This window comes from Myotis myotis, unplaced genomic scaffold (assembly GCF_014108235.1).
Source record: "Myotis myotis isolate mMyoMyo1 unplaced genomic scaffold, mMyoMyo1.p scaffold_m19_p_10, whole genome shotgun sequence".
Lineage (NCBI taxonomy): Eukaryota > Metazoa > Chordata > Mammalia > Chiroptera > Vespertilionidae > Myotis > Myotis myotis.
This window is the reverse complement of record NW_023416314.1, coordinates 45,796,953-45,817,641: the sequence shown is the minus strand read 5'-3', so window position 1 is coordinate 45,817,641 and position 20,689 is coordinate 45,796,953. Positions and strand designations below refer to the sequence as shown.

Genomic DNA, 20,689 nt, shown 5'->3' with positions numbered 1-20,689 from the left:
AATCAAATTGTCTACTTCTTTGTGATGTGTATAATATGTATTTTCTCTAATAATTATTAGACCAAGGTTTAAATTTTGAAATCATGGTAATGTATGTTCTGTACCAGTATTTTAAGCCTTTTCAAGGATCTATGTAAAATACTCTGATGTTATCTATTTTATTTCATTTAAAAAATTTATATCAACTCACCTAATTGACTTCCTTAGACTATGCTTTTCAGCAGTTTCATGGTTCTTTTGATGGTAAAGCAAATAAAATTTCTAGAGTTCAAGAATTCAATTTTGAAAGATGAGAATCCATTGCTTTTTAGAAATATGTCCTAATTTTGTTGTAAATAGTAACTTTTCATTTATAGGCAGTATGTTTGCTTTTAGAAAAAAATATTTTGGTTAATCCTCACCAGAAGATATTTTTCCATTGATCTTTTAGAATGGAAGAGAGAGGGAAAAAGAGAGAGAAATATTTATGTGAGAGAAACACATCGATTGGTTGCCTCCTGCAGGAGCCCCAGTCTGGGTAGGGAGGAGGCTAGAACCAAGGCACATGGTGCCCTTGACCACAATCGAACCTGGGACCCTTTGGTCCATAGCCCGACGCTCTGTCCACTGAGCCAAACCGGCGAGGGCTAGGCAGGATGCTTTTGGTGCTAGTTGCTAGTTTTTCCTCTCACTTCTAGGCGGGTGATAGGATAAGAAAGAATTTTCTAAACGGTGATTTCTTTTCTTTCTGCAGCTCTCATGTGTGAATATAAGTTTAGTGCATCATTAACATAAGGACCTCACCAATTGGAAGTTACAAACTTTGCCATCAGCTTACCTATTTTTTTTTTTTTTTTTTTGGTCTGGTTCTTTCCCTCAAAGAGTGGAAGCATCTTTCTTTCAAGTTGCTTTTGTTGCAGAGTTCAGAAAATGGCTGATAGTGGCTTTGGGAAAAAAACCGCCAAGTGTCCCAACTGTTCATCTACTTCTCAGAAAGATGCACCTTGTGTCAGTTCCAGTAAAACAAGGCTTATTCCAGTGTTAGTGGCAGCGGACACGTCAGGTACATCAAGCCTTGGTGAACCAGACTCTTCAATTTCCCTGGAGAGGAAAAAAGAACAACGACTTATTAAATATAAGGCCTTTGCAAAAGATGTGGTAAATATCAAAGATTCTGTTTTTGAACACAAGTCGAAATCTCATTCTCTAATCCCATCCCTGGCTTCATTCATGGGCCCTTGTCAGCTAATTCACTGCCTTCTGAACTATTAAAGAGACATTACTTTTTTACATAGGGGGTGAGCAAAGTTGGTTCGTACTTTCTTTTATGATATTTCCAACACTGCCCATATTAATTATTTCCCAGGATTATGAATAATTCAGAATGTTGTTCCAGTTTCTCTTTAAAAGTGGCTTATATAGAAATAAATTGGTTTTCAAGTTGAATTAAATCTGAATTTGGGGATTTTTTAAATGCAGAATGACATTTATGGTTGTAGTTAGATAGAGGGTAGTTATTATTTAAGACAATTTCTGGTTATTTAGATGGAATCTCAAATATACTCCCCAGGATCAATTTGCTTTATTTACAACAGTCTGTGCCTACCCAGTTGGACTGGGTTGGGTGCACTCACCTTTCTGGAGAAGAGGCAGTGTGCACGGCTTCACTCGATATAGCACAGCTGTAGAGACAGAAAGCAGTGCATTTAAGAAAAGTTAGGTTCTCAGCCCTCAAAGTTGTACCTTTTTCAAATTCTCCCCTTAAACTGTTCTTTCCTGATTTGTATTACAGTATAATTATTGCCATGTAGGTGTCTCTGACTTAGCTGTTACTGAGTGAGTTGTTACTATGTTATTTTTATTCAAAGCATATTTTGTGAATGTCTGGCCAATAATTTTTTATGTATAACCTATTTGAGATGATATGTTTTGAAACAAGAATGATTGAGAAAGCTGTGAAGTTGCCTTCTCACGATTTCAAAGAATCATCGAGTAAGTTATGATTTATCTGCTATGCAGGTTCTAATGTACACTTGCTTGGATTTAGGAGATTAGATTGAGTGACTTCTTAAGGTCTCTTTTAGCCCAATGAGCCAAAACATTATATAGGGCTTTGAATTTGAAAAAGACAGTGAATTATATTGTATGCAATAAATATCATGGCACACATTGAAGATTTGTCATATAATCTAAATTGGGGTTCTTACTTTCTCAACAAGTGTGTTATATCTTAATTACTTTTTTTTAATTCCTTTTTGGGCTAAGCCCTCAAAATCCTCAAATATAGAGAAAAAGCCATCTCAACAACAGTGGGGTCGGGGCAACGTTTCCGAAGTAAAAGTTCCTCACATCAGGCTGGACGACGGAGCTGCTATTCAGGTATTTAGAAATAAAGTGAAGTGACCAGGGAATTTCAGGTTTCTTCTGTCAATGGTTAATGGCAAAGAATGATTTAAAAGTAAGTCTCCAAGGAAGGGAAGGAAAGGAAAGGGGAAATTTACCATTTTCAAGGATGTCCAAGTCGTTACTTATTAGATAAAATGCGAACATTTCGGCCTTCAGGTCTTGCCTGTTGCTGAGGGCAATTGTGGAGTCTTGGTATAGATCTCTTTAAAATGCAGAGAGAGCTGAGATGACTTGAGGTGGTTTGGCTGTTCACTTCCTTGGGGCCATTTTCTGCGGCCTCAGGTTGGATGAATACCAATATTGTCTTCCTAGGATTCTAATTCTAACATATAAATATGAATTAAATGTTAGTACCATTTTAGGAATTAAATGTTATTTTAACATCAGTTTAAAGGAACTTCAGCAACAACAACTACAAGAAGAATTTTGCAATAATGTTAACTTTAAAAAATGTTTTAAGAGATATTTGGCAATATACTCAAAGTGATCAGAAAAACTTCCTGAGAAATTCTGACTTGAAAAGTTTAAATCTCCCCTTTTAAAGAATTTTAAAAACCTATAAATTTACTGAGTTTTAAATTTAGTCATAAGAGCTTTCATAAAATCCAACTGTGTTTGTTGTGAAAAATTAGGAAACCATAGATAGAAAAGTGAAAAAAAATAAAAATCATGAGCCAGAGATAATCAGTTTTAACATTTACTACCTCTACTTTATTTTTTATGCATGTATAAGTCATCCTATTTTTTTCTTTTCAGTTTTGTTTTAAATTATTAAATATTCTAAGTATGTACATATTTTTGACAAATAACCTTAACTGGTACAGTTGAAGTTTCTCTTCCTCTATTTAATGGATAGGCTCACTTTGAAGATTCTAAATATTTTGGTAGATTATAAAAAAGGAAGTTACAATAATCCAAAATTCTACTTCCCAGTGATAAGTGCTCGATATTTAAATGAACATCTTCCCAGACATTAATGTGAGACACCTCCCCATACACACATTCTCAACATTTTCATAATGTGATAGCATCAGGCATGTTTTCACACCCCACACTATATCATGGACTTGCTCTATGTCAATAAAAATCTATCTATATTACTATTTTAGTAGCATCCTCTTAAAATTAGTACAAACAAGAAGTCATTTTCTTATTTTTATCACTATGTAATGATATCAAAATAGGTAGTTGAAGAAAAAGATTAATTTATTAAAAAACCCCACAGTTGGGCAATTGGGCTATTTCTCTATCCAGTCCTCATTTGAAAAAGTCTTACTTAAACAACATTAATATTCTGTGTCTAAGTTGTGGTTCTATATATTTAGAAAGAAAATGAGAGTTTAGTTTTTAAAGGTTAAGAAAAATTAGGGAAATGGTTATAGAGTTGCGATTATTTTGTTCTGTGGAGAAAAAAGTATAAATGACCATTTAAATTTAGATTTAACTAATTTTACATAACATGCAGTTGGGAGTGGCATATAAATATTGTAAAAGTAAAATATTTTATTTTCATCATCTTAGTTTTCCGACTTTAATTCTCACTATTGTGAGGGAGGGAGGAGAGCCAAAGTAATTATAAGTCCTCAGAAAGCAGTGTCTTGGGGACAGGATGTGCCTGAGCCTAGGAGTCTCCGTGTATAATATGCATGGCCATAAATCTGGAGCTCCTCCCAGGGTTCAACTTCACATGCCCAGTCTATCGTTTCTCTCAAACATGTATATGTAGGAGGATTCTGACTGGCTGGCTTGCTGACTGGATTTACTGATTCATTCACTTACCAGTTCACTAATTCATTCCATGTTTGCTATCCCTTTGTAATGCCTTCCTTGCCTTGCTTGGATTATTGGGGGGAAAAAATCTTTTTTTGGTCTTTGTTCCCTCACATGCCAATCTCAGAAGCCACCTCTTCGATAATGTTTATTTTATTCTCCCAGTGTTTTAGCTCTAGTCTTTGGCCCCAACATCATTTTATATTTTTATTTTAACGTAAGGCTTTCTGACTTAAGAATAATCTTGTCTCTTGAGGAGATTATAAATTCTGAGAAAAGAGGAATTATGTTTTATTCAACTTTGTAGCCCCCAAAGTGTATATCACAAGGAAATACCTAGGGAAAGTCTAACATGTTGAAACTGAATATTTCCTTCTTTCTTCCCTTCCCTTCCCTCCTCTCTCTTCTTTTCTCTCCCTCCCCATCTTTTTCTCTTTCCCTTTCCTTCTCTCTCTCTTTTTTCTTCTTCCCCTCCTCTCCCCTCCCCTCCCCTCCCTTTCCTTCCCTCCCTCTCTCCTTCTTTCCCTCTGCCCCTCCCCCCCCATGCACTAAAAATGAATATATTATCTACAAGGTTTCAGGATAGACTTTTTAAAAGATACAAAAGGAAGAACTTCTTAAGTAGCTTCTAGACCATCTTGGAGAAAATTGAGTGAAAATGTAAGCAAGAGAGTAATAATAGTGTTTAAGGGCCAATGTGTACAAGCACCACAGTGCAGTTAGGGAAGCCCTTCAAGAAAGCTAAATGATTAGTTGGGCACTGAATCTTCTTTTACTAAAGAAAGGAAAGTAAACAGTAGAAAATATGAAGCCTAGCAACTAATTGACCTGTGATGGTGAAGGTGAAAGTGATCACACAGAGACAGTAGCAGTTCTAGGGAAGACTTCGCTGGCTGACCCAGCAGAGGTGCTGCCCAGTGGCATTACCTCAGCTGTTCAGAAACTCGCAAGGTCCAGAAATTCTTGTTGGTTTGGATGCGGGAGACTGACTCCTCCAACCAAATTCACGAGAAATGAAAGCGTAAACAAGTGGCCTGGTGTCAGCAAGACCAGTACATCCTGTGTGTGTAGCGGAAGTTGAATGATAAGAGGAAGGATTCTTGGCCTGGATAGTGTAACTACAGATGGATTTTATTTTCTCCTCAGTGCTGATTTATATCAAGATTTCTGTCACATATGGCTTGGTCTAAAACAAAAGGAATAAAACAACAAAGGAGATTCTTTTTTTTTTTTTTTTAATATATTTTATTGATTTTTTACAGAGAGGAAAGGAGAGAGATAGAGAGTTAGAAATATCGATGAGAGAGAATCATCGATCAGCTGCCTCCTGCACATCTCCCACTGGGGATATGCCTGCAACCCAGGTACATGCCCTTGACCAGAATCGAACCTGGGACCTCTCAGTCCGCAGGCCGACGCTCCATCCACTGAGCCAAACCGGTTTCGGCGGAGATTCTTAATAGACATAATGAAGATAAAGAAAAAGTGTTACTTGATAAACAAGAAAGCAATTGTTCAATGGTTAATATGTGTTAATTTTATGGTATAGCTCTCAGAGTTTTGGGATAATTTTGGGAATGTATGTATTTTATATACACGTATATATGTATGTATGTCTGTACTAATATTTCATTCCTTTTTCTTACAAATATATTTTATTATTATAGTTTGTAAGAGATTAATTTTTATGCTTTTGAGGTTTTGTACCTTTCCCCGTTAGGATTTTTATGGTTTTCCTCCAAAGGACATTTAATGAAATCCATCAAAGCTTATTTTTCTTTAATTAAGATGTGTCTATTAATATTGAAGCAAATATATGGTGTCTTCAATTTGATTTCACCCTAGAGCAGAATCTCTCTTCCCTTGGGTAGATATCTGTCAGTATTAGTGTTTATTTTTTAATACCCAATGAATGGCAGGGAGAGACAAAAGAACTCTTATTTTTTATCCAGGAAATATACACATTTGGAAAAATATTGGGAAAAGGGAGCTTTGGAGTGGTCATTGAAGCTATAAACAAGGAAACAGGAACTAAGTGGGCAATTAAAAAAGTGAACAAAGAAAAGGTAAGGCTTATTATCAGCATCATCCTGAGGGCAGTGCCGGGTGGGGTGGGTGGGGTATCGTTTTGCACTAAAACACCTGCCTCTGACCTTGTGGGCCGGGGTCAGGCTGGTCCCTGGGGTCTGTGGGCATTTCTCTAGCCTTCTGGGAAAGGACCAATTCTTAAAGTCAGGTAGACAAGTGTATCTGGAAAAAGCAAATGAAAGGATAACTAACATAACCAATATAACCAAATAGAGCTAAAGGTTACCGGAGTGATTGGAGGTAAGGTCTGATTGTCAGTATGTATTAATGTAGGGCTACTGCCTGGAGATGCCTTAGGCAGACATGAGTCCTGGGACTCTCTCCTGATGTGGTTCTGCACTACTTTTCTCCTGTTCTCCCCTTTCCTTTGATTTCCCATTTCCTCATTGTTAGTTTATTCATCATCCTACCTGCTCTTTTCATTTGAATCGCTCCTCCTCCTCCCCCCCACCTATCTACTATTTACTTACACCCACTGTATTCCTCACTGGATTTCTCCTGTGCTGGAGAATGACTAGGCTTCTCTTTAAGGGAGAATCTAAGTCCTCAGGTTTTATACCTGTTCATTTTATCAACTTCTAAAAAATTTCTATGCTTGGGGAAAAATTATATATATTTTTCCTTAGATTTCTTTTTTTCTTTAAAGCAACTGTCATGTGTGTTGCAATTGTTCTCACTTTTTAATTTTATTTTATTATTTTTAAATTAATTTTTAGAGAGAGGACTGGAGAGGGAGAGAGAAAGAGAAACATCAATGATGAGAGAGAATCATTGATTGGCTGCCTCCTACACACCCCACACTGGGTTTGAGCCTGCAACCTGGACATGTGCCCTGATCTGGAATCCAACAGGCAACACCCTTTAGTGCAAGGGAAGACCAACTGAACCACACCTACCAGAGCTTTTCCTTAGATTTCCAATGATAAATATTACAATTATGAAATGAGACAATAGGTTTTTTACGTATTCCTTAAAACAAATGATAGCAAATTACATAGCATTTCTCCTTAAAGATTAATAAAGTACATGGTCAGTTAATACAGCAGAAAATTTTAACGACTCTGAAAATAAGAAATATTTTCAATTGCATAAACTTATACATCTGTTTGTGAATGAAGCTCTTTGTGTGTTTTTTAAACACTATGGGACAAACAGGCACAATAACAAACTCATAGTAGCTACTATTTGTGAGTGTAAACTACATTGAACATTTATTTTTAAATGGAACGCGTCACAGGATTTGCTGGACACCCTTACGAAGAGAGATTATGCAAATTTCTCTTCTCTGTATTGTTCCAACTTAGTATATGTGCTGCCGAAGCGAACACTACAATGAACATTTTTAGTTATCATTGTGGTGAGTTATATTTTAGAATTTTAAGACACTTGAATATCTATTAATTGATTCTATTTTTTTCTGAAAATACAACAAAATCATAAAGAAGAGCATGTCACACATGACTTTGGAGTAAAATGAAAAATTACAGGACTAAGGCCCGACTGACTTAGAGCCTCCCGTTGTAAAAAACAGTATCTCTAATAAACACAAGTGAGAATCTTCGTTTTCCAAAGCAAAGGAGAAGCAAATACAAGCTCAAAAGAAGGAAGTTTCCAGATTAAATGTCATGGCTTATACACAACGCTCAGTAAATCTCCACACTGTTCTCCATGTCCATGAGTTCTCTCTCTCCCTTTTTTCTGTTTTGCTTAATCCCTCCACTCACCCTGCTCTCTACCTATGAGTCTCTCTATTTTGCTTGGTAGTTCAGTTTGTTCATTAAATTCCACATATGAGTGAAATCATATGGTAAAAAGGATTAATAAAGTAACATGTGGATCTTAATAAAGGGAGATCCAGAACTTTACTACAACTCTTCAGAATTTTAGAACCATGATGTTACATGGGATATTATTTCCTTTGCCCCTTCGGCGTCAGGTAGGGTTAGGGTTTAGGGTTAGGGTTGTACAGTCAGATATCTGCTTACAATTTTAGGAATTCATAATCTCATACACACATATTGATGCTGAGAGTTTAGAGGACTCTAAGATAGTAAAATAAAATTATATAATCAACATATGAATTGGACAGTATATTACTGTGTTATATACAGGCCAAGCTGTTTGGTGAGGGAGGTAGGAATAGAATTGAGGTGGATTTTAGGAGAAATTGCGGTGAGCTTCCATATCTAGTCTAGACAGAAATTTACTCCTCACAGTCACTATTTCTCTAAACTCTCTTAGGATAACCTTAAAATGTGACTTTCATCCTCCATGGGTAGGACAGAGTGGGTGGCCAGTTTTCTTTTCGCTCCTGCGATGGTGATGCTAAAGGGTAAAAGTCAGTGGAAGCAGGAATGACCCTACTACGTATGTAAAATCTTACTTAGGTAAAGATTGCCTTATGATCAATCCCTTTTCAAACCTTTAAAAAACGATGTGTACTCTCCTAAACCTGGAGGGGCAGGGGAGGTGTGAGGAAGGAGGGATAAAACCTTTGTTATTCCTTTCAGAGATGTTTTGTGTGCATGAGGACAATGCTTATTTGCAAATGATGGTAATTTAGATTCAATAGGGGGTGATGATAGGTGTGGTGGTAATGGTGTGGGGGCCTGAGAAGTCCTAAAATTTCTTAGATGACCTTGTAGAAAATCAGTGGCTTACACTCTGATTGGAGGCCTTGTTGCTGGCTTTACCGTTTGCTGGCAGGCTTGGTTAAGGGTTACATGTAAGGAGATAAAGTTGGAATTAGATTGGTCGGAAGGCAAGATCTCGATTTCTCTTCCTCAGTTAATTTTTGAGGCCTGGGGACCAGGAAGTGATAGAATGCAGGGCTGAGTGTAGAATCTCACTTCCCATTGTTTCTTTTGATTTATGTAAATATAGTCAAAGCAAAACAGCAACAAAGCAGAAAAACACTTTGTTTTTATCTTCTCCAATTGATGTCCTTGGAAAGTAGATTGTATTTTTATTTTGCTAACACCAAAGGATTAACATGATTTGGAAGGAAATACTAAAAAGGTTATTAAAAATTAGAGTAATTTTTGAGAGGGGACAGAGACCATATTTTAGCTAATTTATAGAAAAATTTAAGAAACAGATGTAGTTAAAAGTAAAATTATATATAAAATTAGACAAAGGGACATACTTTAATTTTATTATAGAAATAAGTTGCATGTTATTTTTTATAAAAAAAACTTCTCAAGAAGATGTAGAAAAAATTTAATAATAACTAACTTTTGCCCTAATTGGTTTGGCTCAGTGGATAGAGTGTCGGCCTGAAGACTGAAAGGTCCCAGGTTCGATTCCGGTCAAGGGCATGTACCTGGGTTGTGGGCATATCCCCAGTAGGAGATGTGCAGGAGGCAACCGATCGATGTTTCTCTCTCATCGATGTTTCTAACTTTCTAGCCCTCTCCTTTCCTCTCTGTAAAGGATCAATAAAATATATTTAAAAAAAATAACTAACTTTTATAGTGAGGTATGTAGTAGTGACATTCCTATGTGAAATCTGTGTGTCTCATTGCTTAAGGCTGGAAGCTCTGCTGTGAAGTTACTTGAACAGGAGGTGAACATCCTAAAAAGTGTGAAGCATGAGCACATCATACATCTGGAACAGGTGTTTGAGACGCCCAAGGTAATGCTTCAGCACGTCTGCATTTTAAAAGGAGTTATTATTACAGAATGAACCCCATTCCCTTCTGAAGAAATCCCTTTGAGGCACTGTTGCTCGAGTCCTTGGCGCGAGTTTGTCGCTGAAGATGGAGGAGAGCTTCCTGGAGGGCTTTCATTATTGATTGTATAATTAGGTGCCTGATGGTTAGATTGATGACTTTAGTGATATTTTTAGGTGGCATATTGAAAACGAATCTTTAAAATTGAAACAACAGCAACAAAACTAATAAATAAAATAAAATAAAATTGAAACAATACCATATACAATCAAACAATGATTAGATCTTCTTTAGAGATGGCTTCATTTTGCTTTGATTCTTGACTTCTCCATTATAGCCTCTTGGAATATTGTCATAACTTTGTAATAAAGTTAGCTTGGACATTTTTGGCACTAGGTAGAAGATATTTTGTCATCTGTGTCTTACCAGCATGTGTAATCTTCCTTCTTCCCCAGATGCTCTCGTTCTCTTTGAATGCCTGTGATTTTCATTCAGAGTTGTTCTGAAGCCTGGGATCTGCTATTCTGCCTCCAGATTGTTTAGTGCCTGTGGGCTTGGGTGATTCTCAGTTTGGAGGCAAAATAATGTAGTGATTAGGCACCTGGACTCTGGGGTCAGATTGCCTGTGCTTCTGAATCCTGGCTCCGTTATTGCTATGAGACTATGACAAATTACTCAACCTCTCTATACCTCAGTTTCCTCATCTATAAAATGGATTTAATAATAGTATCGACTTCACTTAGTTGCTGTGGTTTCTTGTGAGTCCAAATGCTCTCCAGATTGACACGATTATTTCTAATAATTATGAAAAGACTTTTAAAAAACTTTTATTCCTATAACTTTTACCAGTGTACATATTTAAAATTGATGTCAATTTATATTGTAAGTTAATGTAACTGTTCCTTCTAAATAGCTCACTGACTCACCATCTCATGTACCAAAGACCTTTGCAGTGCTATCAGAAAAAATATGGCCTTGTTCAAAAGCTTATGTGTGTTAGACTTTGCAGAATAGTTACTTCTGAAATTCTAAAGCATCCCCGGGTTTAGTGAATCAGAATTTTGACTATAAAAGGAAAAGGTGTTAACCTTCTCTTCCTGTTTTCATGCTTGCTGATTGAACACAGAAGTTTCATTCCTGGTGGTTATAGAATAGAATCAGGCCCCAAAATCTTAAAAACAGCAACAAAAATCTAGCAGTATAGAATAGAATGGAGACAGAAAGGGTATTCTGTGACTGAATAGCAGTAGGTGTGAAAAAGACTTGACTGGATCTTTTTTACTCATTAGATGACTTGACTGACTGTTGAAATACCTAAAGTGATCTTAATGCGCATCAACAGAAACAGCAAATATGGAAGAGGCATTTCATCTCTGGCTTTTACCACTCGCAGCCCATTAGTCACCGAGCCCCACTGCTTCTTTCTCCTGGGTATCTTTCACGTCTTTTCCTTCTTCCTCTTCTTGTCACTCTTCGGTGCCTCACCTCTGCCCCTGTAAACAGGTCAGCATGCCACGGTGTGCAAGCCACATCTGGTGCGTGCCTACTTTTTATGGCACATAAGCTAAGGTTCTTTTATATTTTTAAAAGTTTGAAAGAAATTTAAAGCATAATATTTCATGACCTGAATATTATATGAAACTGAATTTTCAAAGTCCATAAATAAAGTTTCATTGTATTGTTTATGCTATAACTGCAGAGTTCTGTAGCTACAAAAGAGATTGTATGGCCCACAAAGCTGCAAGTATTTCTTGTCTGGTTCTGGCCTTTACAGCAAAAGCTTGCTGAGCCCTACTCCACATTCCTGCTAGAAGGTTCATTTAGAAATGCAGAATTGATCATAGCATACACCTTTCCCCCACCCAGACACCAGCGTCAGGATCCTCAGTGGCTCCTTCCTGCATATGGGGAAAAGTTCCAAATTCCTCTTCCTGTGACATAGGAGACCCTATAACCAGGCCTCCCCTCACCACCACTCCACTCTCCTCTGCCCTACCAGACTCCCAGTGCTATTAACACTGAGGTATTTGGTGTTCTTTTAACAGCCAGTTTTGTGATCTTTGCAAATACTACATGTTCTGCCAGTTCTTGTCCATGGTCTCTACCCCTACATTGCTATCTAGGCAATCAGACCTGCCTTTAATGTCACCTCCTCAGTGAGCATTCTTTCGGCAGAGGCCTCCCTCCTCTAATTTCCTGGCATTTGGGGCCTGCCTCTTCTACCAACACTTACTACCTGATTTTTAGTTATAACCACACTGTGAGCGCCTTGAGGATAGAGACTGTGTCTTACGCTTCCATGTCCTTCTTGTACATGATAGACAATGAATATTTTTCCAATATAATGATGAATAAGAGTGTGATCATAGCCCGCCAGTGTGGCTCAGTGGTTGAGTGCTGACCCATGAGCCAGGAGGTCATGGTTCGATTCCCAGTCAGGGCACATGCCCTGGCGGCAGGCTCGATCCCCAGTGGAGCATGTGCAGGAGGCAGCCAATTAATGATTCTCTCTCATCATTGATGTTTCTATCTCTCTCTTCCTTTCTCTCTGAAATCAATTAAAAAAATATTTTTAAAAGAAGAGTGTGATCATATTCTTATTATAAATGTAATCTATAACATGTTTAAGATCCCCACCTACATAATTTTGCTCTCTCTCGCTTTTTAAATATATAATGTCAGAAAATGTACCTTGTGATGGAGCTTTGTGAGGATGGAGAACTCAGAGAAATTCTGGAGAGGAAAGAGCATTTCTCAGAGAATGAGACCAGGTGGATCATTCAGAGTCTCGCGTCAGCGATAGCCTATCTGCACAATAACGGTAAGGGGAGGGCCACCAGCCACTGACTCCATGAATGCAGGCTCACATTTATTTCAGGGTAATTGTCTTCACGATTTGTAGTCACAGAAATATGCCTACTAGTATGGGAGATTTTATTTAAAAACTAGTGGCTAGGTGCAAGGATTTGTGCACATTGAAAGGAAACTAATTAGAAGAAATTAATTCTTCAGCAACAACATAACCCATGGCCAAAGGTGGAATCGCGTGGCCCCACAAGGAATCGGGCTCCCTCCTGTCTGGTTCTGGGGTGCGTCACCTGAGCACCACTGCTGCCAAGTCACCGCAGCTCAGCAGCTCCTGCGTTGAGCATCCCCCGCCCCCACCCCCCCCCTCCGATGGTCAGTGCACATCATACCTACCGGATGGTCGGAAGGTTGCTTAGCCTTTTATGTATATAAAGATCTTTTTCTTTTTAACTTCATTTATAGATATATTTTAATTAGAAACAAGGCAGGTATACAATTACATTATACATGGACAAGGATGAAGTTAATGCATGTTTCCATTCAACAGTTTGAAAAGCAGCTATTATTCTCAAATCAAAAGTAGACAAATCAACAATAAAGTGAAATTTCTAAAAACATGCATATATTACTAATTTAAAAATTAAATATTCTTGACATTTTGTTTTTCTCTTTTTTTAAAGAAATATATTTTATTGATTTTTTTACAGAGAGGAAGGGAAAGGAATAGAGAGTTAGAAACATCGTGGTAAGAGAGGGACCTCGATCAGCTGCCTCCTGCACACCCCCTACTGGGGATGTGCCTGCAACCAAGGTACATGCCCTTGACTGGAATCGAACCTGGGACCCTTCAGTCCGCAGGCTGATGCTCTATCCACTGAGCCAAACTGGTTAGGGCTGTTTTTGTTTCTTAGAGCCATTTTAGGTTCACAGAAAAATTGAGCAACAAGGGGATAGGGAGAGAGGAGGGAGTCAAAGAGAATGGCTCCTGAAGGTTAAAATGCGGAGAAGAGGGATCTGAATATAAGGGAGTGGGACAGAGCAGAATTATGCTTGGCCCGTCTCAAATATTTCAACGGTGGACGTTAATTTGTCAAATATATTTATTTGCTGTATTTGTGTCCCCTCTAATTATTTTTCCGTTATTCATTTCATTTGATTTGTTGTTTATTTTCTTGGTAGATATAGTACATAGAGATCTAAAACTGGAAAACATAATGGTTAAAAGCAGCTTTACTGATGCTAACAATGAAATGAACTTAAACATAAAGGTAAGATACTAGAAATGGTGGTAAATATTTGCCTGTAAACAATTTGATAGCAAAGTGGCAAAGTACATCCTCTTTTTAGACACGTTTTAGAAGCTTTGAGCAGCCAGAAAATAAATGGCCGGTGCTAAGAAAATAAAAAATTCACAAAAGAGGTTGTAACTGACAGGCATAATTTTGCAAGTTAAGTGGTACTGTTGAATTTTTTTAAGTACATGTTCATTTGGATAGTTCTAAATCATTAGTTAATAGCAAGCAAACAGACGCTCTGCATTCTAATTTATTTCAAAATTATGCCTGGTAATGTGATGTAAATGTGTTACAGATTTAGGAAAAAACACACCTTGGCTGTGCCTCTGATACCAAATTAATGCTAAAGTCTGTATTTCTCACTGAAAATCTTCCTGGGTATTAATATTTATACCCTAAGCACAATTAGTGTGCCAAGTGTTTATTCTTGAAGATTTTATTCAGATTAAGTGTTCCTTAATGTCAAATAAATGATAGGATACATTATTTATTACTTAGCACTTTAATAGTGGCTGCTTTCAAAATATATGCCTGTGTTAATTTAGGAATAAAATGTGGATAATGCACTCTGTTGCAGATGCTACGTCCCTGTAATATCAGTAGGTTTAACAGCACTGTTGTTTCCCCTGAGTAAATGTTCTTGGGTATTTCCATTGTAAACTTCGGGAAGGCAGGAATTATGTATGCCTTATTCACTGTTGGTACTTGGAGTAGTGCCTGAAACATAGTATGTGCTCAATTAAGATGTGGCAAATGAGGGAATAAATGTTCTCCAAAGAACCGAATTGGATCGTCAAAGCTTTTGTTTATTTGATATCTGTATAGATTTTCTGTGGAGAAAGATATGTGTCATAGTATCCAAGTGGGATCATTGTGAAAGTCCTGGGGAAACCGGTTAATCTATTTAGAAGAAAAATGGTATCACGTGTGGACAGGAACTTTTTTCTTACTCCCTAAGACACTGGAGACGGCATTCCTTGTCTGTGGGCTGACAGCCTATCTTTGGCTGTATGATTAATAAATGTGTCTGTTTTTCTGCATCCAGCCCAAGGCTGTTCCAACTTAGGAGACAAGACCAAGGCCACATTCTGCATACTTAGAAACCACATGTTTAATGGCCAGGCTTAGAACTGAGCAGAAAGACTGCAGTTGCAGCAGGAGGCCTCCAGTGCATTTGTATTGATTCTGTATTTTTTTCCTGTTAATTTGTTTCTTGTCGTTTTTAACAGTGTAGTCATTGTTTCAATTAGTACACTCTAGAACAGCGTGGGCAAACTACGGCCCCCATTTGAAATGAATAAAACTAAAAAAAAAAAAAGACCGTACCCTTTTATGTAATGATGTTTACTTTGAATTTATATTAGTTCACACAAACACTCCATCCATGCTTTTGTTCCGGCCCTCCGGTCCAGGTTAAGAACCCATTGTGGCCCTCGAGTCAAAAAGTTTGCCCACCCCTGCTCTAGAAACACAAAGGAAATAACAAAGAAAATGTAGTATTTACCAGAGATATTGTTTTTTTAAATAATTACAAAAGGGGGGAGTTTCTGTGAGTGCTGAAAAAGATAGTGATTTGCATTTATAACAGTGCTTTAAACTGAAACAATAGCTTGAGTGTCAGAAAAATAGATAATAAACACAAGGCCAGAATGTAATTTACAGTGAAAGGACTTTTTTTAAAATACATTTTTATTGATTTCAGAGAGGAAGGGAGAGGGAGAGAGAGAAATGTCAATGATGAGAGAGAATCATTGATCTGCTGCTTCCTGTATGCCCCCCAGTGGGGATTGAGCCTGCAACCCAGGCATGTGCCCCTGACCAGAATCAAACCCAGGACCCTTCACTCTGCAGGCCAACGCTCTATTCACTGAGCCAAACCGGCTAGGGCGTGAAAGAACTTCTTAAAAATAACCTTTATTTGAAAAAAAAGTTAAATGCCTTTTCTCAAGATTTCACTTCCTACATTACACTGGTGAATTTAACGACAAGGAATGAACAATCACCAATCTGGGTTTTTTCTCAAGATTTGAGAAACCAGGCTTCTCTGTACCAAGTTCCTTCTTCCCAGAGAGGGTGCGTGGGGAGGGAAAGCGCGGTCCTTATTAGTAATACAAGTAAAGCCCCTCCATCCGGATCCCTGAATCACATGCAATTACAAAATCCTACCTTCAGAATGGGTGACGCTGGGACAGGAACACAGGTGACGCTGAGTTTCTTCTTGTAGGTGACTGATTTTGGCTTAGCGGCAAAGAAGCACGGCGGCAGCGAGGCCATGCTGCAGAGCACGTGTGGGACGCCTATCTACATGGGTAAGCCATTAGACTATTAAAATGTAGAACAAGCAAGGTGGATTAAAACTTGCGCAATTTGATTTTGCCGTCATGACTTATGGCCCTGCTCGAGCTACGTTTTCCATTTAGGTCAAATCATTTCAGTTGTGTGAGTGTTTGTCTCATAATTTTTACCTTCAAAGAAGGTAGAGTTTGTTTCTCTGGGCTCTTCTTACAATTGTTTATTTCTCTTAAGTAGTCATACCCCAAACTTAATTATTGTTTTTGTCAATTCATGCTAAAATCGTGTGTGTTTTGCTTCTTTCCATTTTTTTAATACAATTTCATTGCCATCAAATAGGTTTTCACAAAGAATGCTGATTGAATATATTTGTAAAACAGCAATTTCCATTTTTCCAAATGTGAATTTTAATGGCTTTACTAAAGTATAACTTAAATACCATAAAAAACGTGCCATTCAGTGATTTTGCATACATTCAGGAGTTGTGAACCATCACCACAATCCAGTTTTAGAATAATTCTATCACCAAAAGTTGACTCATGCCTATTTGCACTCAATCTCATACCCACCCCACCCCAGGTAATCACTCATCTTTTTGTCTCTATAGATTTGCCTTTTCTGAGCATTCCCTGTAAATGGAACTGTACAATATGTAGTCTTTTATATCTGGCTTCTTTACCTTGGCATCATGTTTTTGAGGTCCATCCTTGTTGTAGAATGTGTCTGTAGTCTGTTCTTTATATTGCTGACAGTTATCTGTTGTATGGATATGCCACAATTTGTTAGCTTATGGGCATGGGGGTTGTTTGGGGCTATTATGAATAATGCTATTATGAACATTCACGTACAAGTTTTTCTATGGCCATATGGTTTTATTTTCTTTGTGTAGATACCTAGGAGCGAAATTGCTGGGTCATATATTATTTATGTTTAAATTTTTAAGAAAATGCCAACAATTTTCCAAAGTGGCTGTAACATTTTACCTTTCTTTTAGCAATGTATGAGGGTTTCAGCTTCTTCACATTCTTGCTGGCGCTTGATATTACCCGTCTTTTTAAATTATAGCCAATCTGGTATCCCATTGTGGTTTTAATTAACATTACCCTAATGACCAATGATGTTGAGCACCTTTTCATGTACTTATTAGTTATTTATATACATATCTTCTCTGATGACATGTCTATTAAAATCTGTACCTATTGAGATGATCACATATTTTTCTCTTTAAATTTATTAATGAAATATTTACATTAATGACTTTTTAAAATGTTGAACCATCCTTGCACTTTTGAATTTAACCCACTTGGTTGAATATACTGCTATATTCTAATTGTCACCACTTTATTTTAAGAGCTACGAGTGGAGCTTTCTTTCTTTTGTGTGGCCTTGTCTTTTTTGATGTTAGGGTTATGCTGGCCTCATTTAAAACAATAAAACATTTTCACTTTTTATATGTTCATGAACCATTTAAGTAGTAGAAATGATCTATTCATTTGTTTGATGAAATTTCGTCTTAAAATATTTTTGTCCTGGTACTCTTTGGCGGATGAAGTTTCTATTATCTTATCAATTTATTCTAGGTTATTCAAGTTTTTCACATCTTTTTAAATCATTTTTATAATTTATGCTTTTTAGAAAGTTGTTTATTACATTGAGATTTTACATTTTATTGGCATAAATATGCAAGTGTATTCACTTAAAATTTTCAGATTTTCCTATGTATTTGTGGTTATATCCCCCTATGGATTCCTAATATTTTTTAAGAAGGCAGCGTGATGCAATATTGGTAATATGGTCTCTGACATCACCTGGCTAACTCAGAATTTCAGTTCTTTCATTTACTATCTAATTAACCCTAGGCAAACAAATTTTGTCACAATTTCTATATCATGTAATAGGGATTATGTCACTCATTCATCAAAAATTTTGTGAGGATCTTTTTTGTGTTAGACACTGGTCTAGATATTGGGAATACAGTGGTAAACAAACATAAAAATGTCGTGTTGGCAAAAACATTAAACAAGATTTAAAAAGTACACTACCTGCTACATGAAAGAGCAGTGCGAAGGGTGAGAAATGAGGCCGGGAAGGGGAGAGGACATATTTAGGGTGGTAATAATATCAGGCTGACATGAGAGTTAAATGAGAAAATGGATGTAAAGTGACTAGCACAGTACCTGGCACGTGGTGCTCAGTTTCAGCTCTTTTTTTTTGTCATTTTTTTAATTGATCAAATTTGTTAGTGGTTGGGCCAATTTATTGGGATTTCAAAGGACCAGTTCAAGTCTAAATTTTGGTGTGCTTTTTCATTAATTTCTGCTTTTTATCATTCTGAATTCCTTTTTTCTACTTTCTTTTGGTTTATTTTTAACTTCCTAAGCTAAATGCTTATTTATTTTCCGTCTGTTCATTTGCTAATAAATAAATGCATTAAGGTTATATATTTTTTTCTCTGAGTATTTCTTTGATAATTTCTTTTCTGTTTTAAAAAAATATATTTTATTGATCCTTTACAGAGAGGAAGGGAGAGGGATAGAGAGTTTGAAACATCAATGAGAGAGAAACATTGATCAGCTGCCTCCTGCTCACCTCCCACTGAGGATGTGCCCGCAACCAAGGTACATGCCCTTGACCAGAATTGAACCCGGGACCCCTCAGTCCGCAGGCCGATGCTCTATCCACTGAGCCAAACCGGTCAGGACAATAATTTCCTTTCTTATATACAGTGTCCAAATTGTACAGACTATTGTAGTTTTAGTCTTCTCCTTTGGTTTGAGAATTATTTAGAAGTGCTTTTAGAATTTTCTAGGTGGTTACGATGTGTTTGCTGCTTATGTGGATGTGTGTTAGTTTTCCTAGCCTTTTGGTTTCTCTGTCTGGTTTTCCTCATTGTAGTAGCAATTGTGACTTAAAGCTTTACCAACTTTTAGGAATTTTCATTATGATTGAACACGTGATTGTTTCTGTAAATGTTGCATTGGGTATTTAGAAATATGTACATTCCTGGTTTGTTGAGCATAAAAATTTCTCCATGTTTGTGCTAATAAAATCAAATGTGATACCTTTGTTATTTAACTTTTCATATTGTTAATTTAATTTTGCTTGTTGCTTCTCTTGATTTCTAAGAGAGAATGTTATTAAAGTCACCCACCAAGATGGGGCTTTGCGAAATTCTTTTTGTACTTTTAGATTTGTAAAAAATATCTACTTTACTGAGATATAATTTATGTACAATAAAATGTGCAAATATTAAGTGTAAAGTTCAGTGAGTTTTGAGAAACGCATACACTTGTATAATCACCACCCCAAAGAATTTATAGAACACTTCTGTCGCTCAAACAGTTCCTCTGTGTCCCTCTCAGTCAAACCCCCATCCAGACCCCAGCCACTGCTCATGGTTTCTATCACCTTAGCTTAGTTTCACTGGTCTAGAACTTCATATAAATTGACTTACACAGTATATATGGTATGTATTCTTTTGTCTGTCTTATTTTGTTCCATGTAATGATTTTTAAAAGTATATTTTATTGATTTTTTACAGAGAGAAAGGGAGAGGGATAGAGAGCTAGAAACATCGATGATTGAGAAACATTGATCAGCTGCCTCCTGCACAACCCCCACTGGGGATGTGCCCGCAACCAAGGTACAAGCCCTTGACCGGAACTGAACCTAGGACCCTTCAGTCCACAGGCTGACGCTCTATCCACTGAGCCAAACCGGTCAGGGCATGATTTTTAGACATATTAGTAGTTTATTCTTATTTTATTTTATTTTTTTACTGAGGAGTATAGAGTTCATTGTTTTTTGCCTAGTTGATGCATAAAGTTTCAAACTTGTTTTATCTTATTTGGGAAAAGGCTACTTTAGATTCTATTCATACCCTCCTGTTGGCAAAAGACATCTGGTCTGTAGTTATATGGGGAAAATATACCAGCACCCTGAGTTTTATGTCTGCTTATTAGTTGTCGACACTGATAAGAAGTGAGAGAACAAGAGAGAAGACAGATGGTTTGTAGAGCTTTGCTGACTTTCTAAATGGCTCCTTGACACAGTTATTCTGGCCTCTGCCCCCCTGTGAGAGCTGTGATGGCAGTGCAGGGGAAATCCCCTGGTACTTAAGAGGACGCTGAAAGATGAGGGCCAGCACCGGGCCCCTGCTGTGTGTGTGAGGCACCTGTATGGAGATTCTTCATGGAATCTAATCCCAGCTTTTGCCCTTGTCATAGACATGTGGCCAAGGAGCAGCTGTAATGAGTCCATATTTAAAGAGTTTAAGTAGAGTTAAAGAATACAAGGAATTGCCCTGACCGGTTTGGCTCAATGGATAGAGCGTCGGCCTGCGGATTCAAGGGTCCCGGGTTCGATTCCGGTCAAGGGCAT

The 20,689-nt window shown here is 37.3% G+C and overlaps 1 protein-coding gene across 1 annotated transcript in view; it reads left to right on the top strand.

Moving 5' to 3' along the window:
• Positions 1 to 575: 575 nt before the first annotated feature.
• The window catches only part of STK33 (serine/threonine kinase 33), a 57,079-nt gene continuing 36,965 nt past the window's right edge, over positions 576 to 20,689 (top strand). The window contains exons 1-7 of the mRNA XM_036323041.1: positions 576 to 1,137; positions 2,245 to 2,358; positions 6,108 to 6,221; positions 9,773 to 9,877; positions 12,597 to 12,735; positions 13,902 to 13,990; positions 16,242 to 16,326. Coding sequence (XP_036178934.1) covers positions 910 to 1,137; positions 2,245 to 2,358; positions 6,108 to 6,221; positions 9,773 to 9,877; positions 12,597 to 12,735; positions 13,902 to 13,990; positions 16,242 to 16,326 — 874 coding nt within the window. The 5' untranslated portion in view covers positions 576 to 909. The remainder of the gene's footprint in view (positions 1,138 to 2,244; positions 2,359 to 6,107; positions 6,222 to 9,772; positions 9,878 to 12,596; positions 12,736 to 13,901; positions 13,991 to 16,241; positions 16,327 to 20,689) is intronic.